At 45.7% G+C, this 7,989-nt stretch overlaps 1 protein-coding gene across 1 annotated transcript in view; it reads left to right on the top strand.

Annotated features, from left to right (window-relative positions):
* The window catches only part of Kank4 (KN motif and ankyrin repeat domains 4), a 33,957-nt gene that overhangs the window by 20,824 nt on the left and 5,144 nt on the right, over nt 1-7,989 (top strand). Inside the window, exons 6-8 of the mRNA XM_013020566.1 lie at nt 1,636-1,855; nt 2,898-3,040; nt 6,392-6,592. Of these exons, the coding sequence (XP_012876020.1) occupies nt 1,636-1,855; nt 2,898-3,040; nt 6,392-6,592 (564 nt within the window). The remainder of the gene's footprint in view (nt 1-1,635; nt 1,856-2,897; nt 3,041-6,391; nt 6,593-7,989) is intronic.

The following is a 7,989-nucleotide window of genomic DNA, read 5'->3' as shown; positions in this document are numbered from 1 at the left end:
CAGGAGCGAGTGTGCCATAGGTGCATTATATCTATGTATATAACGGTCAGTTGTGGGGCCTGAGCTCTGGGCCTGGGCACTGTCTCTTAATTCTTTTTTTTTTTTTTTGGGTCGGTCATGGGACTTGAACTCTGGGCCTGGGCGCTGTCCTTCAGTTCTTCAGCTCAAGGCTAGCACTCTACCACTTGAGCCACAGTACCACTTCCGGCTTTTTTCTTTTTGCTTATGTGGTGCTGGGAATCGAACCCAGGGCCTCATGTATGCAAGGCAAGCGCTCTACCACTGAGCCACCTTCCCAGCCCCTCTCTTAATTCTTTTGCTCAAGGCTAGCATTCTACCACTTTGAGCCACAGCTCCACTTCCAATTTTTGAGTGGTTAATTGGAGATAAGAGTCTCAGCAAGACTTTTCTTCCCAGACTGGCTTTGAACTGCAATCCTCAGATCTCAGCCTCCTGAATGGCTAGGGTTGCAGACATGGGCCACCAGTACCTGGCTAAGCCATAGCTTTTTAAGATAAATAATCTAAATGTGTCATCTTTTTTGTGTGTGCTGGAACTAGGCTTGAACTGAGGGCCTGGGCACTGTCCCTTAGCTTTTTTTTTTTTTTTTTAATGGGGCTTGAACTCTGGGCCTGGGTGCTGTTCTTCATCTCAAGGCTCGCACTGACCACTTGAGCCACAGTTCCACTTCTGGCTTTTTTTTTTTATGTGGTGCTGAGGAATCGAACTCAGGGCCTCATGCATGTGAGGCAAGCACTCTACCACTGAGCCACCTTCCCAGCCCCCCCCTTTTTTTTTTTTACAAGACTAGCACTCTACCACTTGAGCCACAGCACTACTTCCACCTTTTTCTGTTTATGTGGTACTGAGGAATCAAACCCAGGGCTTCGTGTATGTTAAGCAAGCACTCTACCACTGAGCCACATTCCCAGTCCTAAAAGCCTAATCTTTAAACGCATATCATTTGATACACTTGGATCACATCATATACCAAATGACCAGTACTGGCACACTTCTCACAAAGAATTCAAAAAGAGACAAATCCTACAGATATCAGGGTCCTGGGTCTGCGATTAGGCGGTTAGATCTTTTACTCTGAAGAGTCTAACAAAGCTTAAGACTGGAAGTAGGGCGCACATACCTATGTGGCGTTTACTTCTTGCATAAGCTGGTGTGCTGTTGTCTTAGTTTCTTTCCTATTGCTGCAGATACAGGTTTTCAGCTAAACCCAATTAAAAACAGACAAGAGTTCTATTGGTGTCTAGAGCAGATCAACACAGGCTGGCTGTGTCTGTGAGAGAGGGTCTCAGTAATGAGCTACATATGGGATATGGGGTGCATACAAGATACAAGCTTATAATGATTCACAACATCACCTGGCAAAGTGATGTTCTGCTCCTGGCTATGGCATTGCCAGCCTAGTGCTCCTTTCTCCCTTGTAACCACAGGTACGAAGTATGTTGCTTATTCGCACCCTTTCCATGTCCCCAGATAAATCACACAGAGAGCTCCAGGGCTGGGGAGGGACAAAAGCAGAAACATAAAAATCGGATCTGTCCTGGTGTGAGGTGCAAGCCCCAGCTAGGCAGCCCAGGCCAGGGAACCTCATGGAAACTGAACATTCGGGGGTTTCAGAGGCAAAGCTTGAACACCATGAGTCAGGAGTGGTTCCGTGTGTCCAGCCGGAAGTCATCTAGCCCTGCTGTGGTGGCTGCCTACCTCCTTGGGATCCAGCCTCACTCCCCACATCTCCTGAAACTGCTGGTCAACTTGGCTGATCGCAACGGGAACACGGCCCTTCATTACAGCGTGTCGCACTCCAACTTCGCTATAGTGAAGCTGCTGCTGGACACAGGTCAGAGATGCTTCACTAGAGTCTGCATCCCTCTCTCAATGGCTACTTTAAAAAAGAGAGAGAGAGAGAGTTGGGTGCCTATGGCTCACACCTGTATTCCTAGCTACTCAAGAGGCTGAGATCTGAGGTTCCTGGTTCAAAGCCAGACCAGGCAGGAAAGTCCATGAGACTTTTTTTTTTTTCCTTCTGGTTCTGGAGCTTGAACTCAGGACCTGGGCGCTGTCCCTGAACCTCTTTGTGCTCAAGGCTAGCGCTCTATCACTTGAGCCACAGCACCACTTCTGGCTGTCTCTAAGTGATTTATTGGAAATAGTCTCATGGGGACTTTTCTGCCTTGGTTAGCTTCACAGGAAGATCCTCAGGTCTCAGCCTCCTGAGTAGCTAGGATTACTGGCATATGCCACTGGCATCCAGCTCCATGAGACTTTTATTTCCAATTAACTACCAAAAAGCCAGTGGTGGAGCTAAGGTTCTAGTGGTAGAGCACCAGTTTTAAGTGGAAAAGCTAAAAGAAAGCACCCAGGCCCTGAGTTCAAGCCCCAAAAATGGTGTGAGAGAGAGAGGGGAGGGGGAAGGAAAGACAAAGAGAGAAAGAAAGAAAGAGAGAGAGAGAGAAAGAAAGAAAGAAAATTGGGTGCCAGTGGTCCACGCCTATAATCTCAGCTACTCAGGAGGCTGAGATCTGAGAATTGCAGTTCAAATCCAGCCCAGTAATGAAAATCCATGAGCCTCCTATCTCCGCTTAGCCACCAAAAATAACAAAAGCCAGAATTGGAGCTGTGGTTCTAGTGGTAGAGCAGTAGCCTTAAGCAAAAAAGTTCAGGGACAGTGCCCAGGCCCTGAGTTTAAGCCCCAGGACTGGCCAAAAAAAAAGATGAAGGAAGAAAGGAAGGAAAGAAAGGGGGAAGAAGTGATTCAACTCCCCAAGGAAAGGATGCTCCTGTCTGTAGCCTTTGATCTGTGGCCCATTGTCCTGTTGAAGCATAAGCAGAGTCTGGTTGCTGGCCTTGCAAGTTGCCAGCATCTATTGCTTCACTTGCAGGTGTCTGCAATGTGGACCATCAGAACAAAGCTGGCTATACTGCAGTGATGATCACTCCCTTGGCTTCTGCAGAGACGGATGAAGACATGGCTGTTGTCTGGAAGCTCTTAAGAGAAGGAAATGTGAATATCCAAGCTACTCAGGTAGGTGGTGTGAATGCCATCTCTCTCCTCTTTGATAAATAGAAGGTGTCCCTAGTATTTTTCTGCAATGGGTGAGAAATTCTATGCCAGATGCACAGAGAGGTTTCTATCCCAGATTGGTGAGGTCTTCAGATGAGACTTATCCAAGGCCTGAGTATTTCATCTTTAAAGGTTCCTTGGATGGGGGCCAGTGAACTGTTCATTTATGCCCCCGTCTGGAACGGGGCACATTTTTACTGGACTTAACTTTGCCAACCAAATCTTCCCAAACATAGTCAAGCTTTTGAGAAAGCCCACACAAAGTAAGCTCTGAGCCCCTGTGGGTGATTCTTGACCTTGACCCAGGCAAGGTACTCTAAGGAAACCCAGTTCTTTTTTTTGGTCCAGTTGTGAGGCCTGAACTCTGGGCCTGGGCACTGTCCCTCAGCTCTTCAGCTCGAGGCTAGCGCTCTACCACTTGAGCCACAGCGCCACTTCCGGCTTTTTTCTTTTTGCTTATGTGGTGCTGAGGAATCAAACCTAGGGCCTCCAGCATGCAAGGCAAGCGCTCTACCACTGAGCCACCTTCCCAGCCCAGAAACCCAGTTCTTTAAAGAAGTTCTCACCTGCAATCATTCTGTCTTTGAGCATTAAAAAAACAAAGGAAAAAAAGGTCATGAGTATGTCCATCAGGCTGATAGAGAAAACATGGAGAGCCCAGGCAGAGAGCAGCTGTTGATCAGCTGCAGGAATATGAGGACCGCCCCCCCCCCATTTCCCTAGGCCCACCTTAGTCTAGGGAGTTGCCCGAGAGCCATCAGCACTCTGGTGACTAATCAGTGTGCTTTGTGTGTCTCCTTAGTCATTCAAATAAAACCACATCTCAACACATATCCATTGGGCTGGGAAAGTGGCGCAGTGGTAGAGTGCTTGCCTCGCATGCATGAGGCCTTGGGTTCTATTCCTCAGCACCACATAAGCTGAAAAAGCCAGAAGTGGCACTATGGCTCAAGTGGTAGAGCACTAGCCTTACACGGAAGAGCTGAGGGGCAGCGCCAAGGCCCAGAGTTCAAGACCCACAACCAACTGAAAACAAAAACAAAAACACCCATCTCTCTTACTTCCCTACGAACTAGGTGTCAGTGACATTGGTCTGGGCACGGAAATCATGTCATGTCCTCAGGAACAGGGCCGTGGCCTTGAGGCATAGGCAATCCAGTGACTGAGTGGACCCACATGTCCTAACATTTCTGGAAAGGTTCATCTAGATTCCAGAGAAATAGAGACCCAAGACATGCTTATGAGCGGAACACCTGTCATAACCCTGCTATCGATGATGACAACTAACAGTTGCTGATACTTGAAACACAACACTTAGGTCTTACCACAAGTCCAAGAAGCTGATAATACCATTGATTATTCTGGGACACTTGTATACATACATAGGCACCAAGCAGCAGAGCCAGGATTTTTCTGATTCTAAACCTTCTTTCTTTTCTCTAAGACCTAGATTTCTGGGCAGGAAAATCTGGTCCAGAACCGATTCAGTTGAGAGTTTTAGCCAGCCAGCACACAGACAGCCGTGGCCTTAGTGTTCTTTTTCATACAAGACACCTTTTTAGAGCCTTGGGGATCTGAAAGAAGAGAAAGCATATACTTGTAACCTCATGAAGTCTGGTATCACATCAGAGAGACTTGCCTGGAGCCCAAGAGGACTAAGGGTAAAATATGATGGAGTCATATGAGAAAACTATTGGAAAAATTTAGGACTATATACTATATAGCATATAGTATATACTATATACTATCAGAAAACTATAAAAAATAAGAAATAATAGTCACTTTATAATCAGAAAAATTATCTCCAAACATGAATATATTTACACATTTTCCCCCTCATGTGATCCCCACAAAAGTCTTATAAGGTACATAGGTTTTTAAATGTATCTTGATTAGCATATATTAGTTATATAAGAGAAGTTTCATTGTGGCATTTCCATACATGTGCACAATGTATCCCTATCAACCTTACCCCTCCCCCCTCCCACTCCCCCTTCCCCTTTCCCCCCCCAACCCCCCCCACCCCGGTCACTCTTTCTTATCCCACTCTTCCTTTCTTAAAACATTTTCAACAAACTTCCCTCTTCTGTTTTCTTCTTTGTCCAAAAGCTGGAATTGAACTTGGTACCTGACGCTTTCACTCATCGGCTGGCGCTCTACCACCTAGCCATGCCTCCAACTCCACTGTTCTGTTTTCATGCATGTATATAAACTACCTCAACCATCATCCTCGTTCACTTTCTCTATAAATCCTATATTTCTGTGTGCTGATCCTGGACCTTGAGGCCTGGAATCTGTCCGTGAGCTTTTGTACTCAAGGCTAGTGCTCAACCACTTGAGGCACAACTTCATTTCTGGTTTTGTTGTTGTTACTGGTGGTGGTGGTGGTGGTGGTTAATTGAAGAAAGTCTTGTGGACTTTACTGCCTGAGCTGGCTTTGAACCTCAATCCTTAGGTCTCAGTCTCCTGAATAGCTAGGATTACAAGCATGACCCACTGATGTTTGGCAATTACACACACACACACACACACATACATACATACATACATACATATATATTTGCTAGTCATGGGGCTTGAACTCAGGGCCTGGGCACTGTCCATGAGCTTCTTTTTGGCTCAAGGGTAGCACTATTATCACTTAGCCACAGTGCTACTTCTTTTTTTTGTTTGTTTATGTGGTACTGAGGAATCAAACCCAGGGCTTCATGCATACTAGGCAAGCACTCTACCACTAAGCCACATTCCCAGCCTTACATTGATTTTTAAGCAATTTGCCTTCAGCGAAGGCAAATGATGTGACCAGGGCCACTGATTGGTAACCAGCAGAACTAGAACTTACACTTGGTTCCTGATTCTAATCCAGTGGTATATCCACCTGTAATCACAAGCATATAAAAATTAGTGTCAGTGACCATAAGGACACAAAGGGTCCTAGATATCATTAAATGAAACATACCAGAGGCTGAGCAGACCAAAGCTTGCTAGGAAAAGCTGTCCTGGGCGAGCAGTAGGAAGGCATGGTTCTGAACCCTCCATCTTTGTCTTCCTCAACATTTATCCACATGTACTTGGTGCTAGGCATTGGAGTCAAAAGATCAGTATTTCACAGCTCCTGAGAAACAGGAAGATTAACAAGCTGCGATACCAGTACTAAATGTCACAAGATAGATTCCATGCCTGGACTTCAGAGACAGCTTTAGAGAGAGTATTTGACTGGGGTCTTGATAGAATAGAAGTTTGCTAGAATGATGTGCTTGTACATCCTTTGCTGCAAGTAACCTTACCAAATCCCTGTGGCCCTTTGTGTAGGGAGGCCAGACTGCTCTGATGTTGGGAGTCAGCCATGACCGGGAGGATATGGTCCAAGCACTCCTGAGCTGTCAGGCAGATGTCAACCTGCAGGACCACGATGGATCCTCAGCCCTCATGGTGGCCTGTCACCACGGTAATGCCGACCTGGTCAGACTGCTTCTAGCACACCCAGCCTGCAACAGCAGCCTGACTGACAAGGTGAGAGCTACAGTTAACAAGTAGGTGCTTAACTTCTGGTTGTCAAAAGTGTCCTGTGGAATTCAAGAAACCACATAGCTGAAGAAGTAAAAACCAACCTCATGAGGCTATTGTAGGATTCAATGGGGGGTGATATGTGCTAAAAACAGAGCATTAGAGCTGAGAAATCTACTACCCTAACTTTTTATAACACAGTCCCAGAGAAAATGTGGCGAAGACTGGCGTGGCCCTGAATCTGACCTCGTCATAGCAGAAACAGCATAAAGTAGCAGTTCTGAGGGGAAACTCAGTAGAGAACCTGGGCAGCCAAAATAAGGAGAAAACTGTACAGAATTCTTTCAGATTATTGAACTGATTAAAGAGCCACTTTATGGTTTATCCCACTTAAAGCAGCCTCTTAAAGTTATATTGCTAGATACATGCCTCTTTTTTTTTTTTTTTTTTTGGTCCATTGTGGGTCTTGAACTCTGCGTGCTGTCTCTCAGCTCTTCAGCTCAAGGATAGCTCTCTACCACTTGAACCACAGTGCCACTTCCAGCTTTTTCTGTTTACATGGTGCTGAGGAATCGAACCTAGGGCCTCATGCATGTGAGGCAAGCACTCTACCACTGAGCCACCTTCCCAGCCCCAACACATGCCTCATAAATAAGCATTTTTATAAGATGATGGTGATGATGATGATAGTGTTGATGATGGTGATAACAATGGTAATAATGGAGATGGCACTGGTGGTAACGAGATAATGATGGTGATGATGCTGGTGCTGGTAATGATGATAATGTGATGACTATTATGATGATGGTAATGATTTGATGGTAAAGATGATGGTGGTGATGGAGCTGAAGATAATGATAGTGATGGTGGTGATGATAATGGTGCTGATAATCCTAATGTTGATGATGGTGATGGTGGTGATGATGATGATGATGAAAACTAGTTCTTTTTTTTTGTCGGTTGTGGGGCTTGATCTCTGAGCCTGGGCATTGTCCTTCAGCTCTTCAGCTCAAGGCTAGCGCTCTACCACTTGAGCCACAGCACCACTTTCGGCTTTTTCTTCTTATGTGGTGCTGAGGAATCGAACCTAGGGCTTCATGCATTCAAGGCAAGCACTCTACCACTGAGCCACCTTCCCAGGCCCATATCTAGCATATTTTGAGGGCACAGTCAAATGCCAGCTACATTGACCAAATCTTTTAAACACCAGTACAACTGGTGTTTGTTTTATTACTACTGCCATTTTCTGGAGGAAACAGTCACTGATGGTTAAGATTCATATCTAAGACTACTTCAGTGTATGGAACCCAGCTTCATCAAACTCCTAAGCCTATACTTAGAACTTCTTGGTGTGTGTGTGTGTGTGTGTGTGTGTGTGTGTGTGTGTGTGTGTGTGTGTGTGT

Source organism: Dipodomys ordii, unplaced genomic scaffold, assembly GCF_000151885.1.
Source record: "Dipodomys ordii isolate 6190 unplaced genomic scaffold, Dord_2.0 Scaffold51, whole genome shotgun sequence".
NCBI classification, from domain to species: domain Eukaryota; kingdom Metazoa; phylum Chordata; class Mammalia; order Rodentia; family Heteromyidae; genus Dipodomys; species Dipodomys ordii.
Note: the sequence above shows the minus strand (reverse complement) of the source record. Positions and strands in the feature narration are given on the sequence as shown.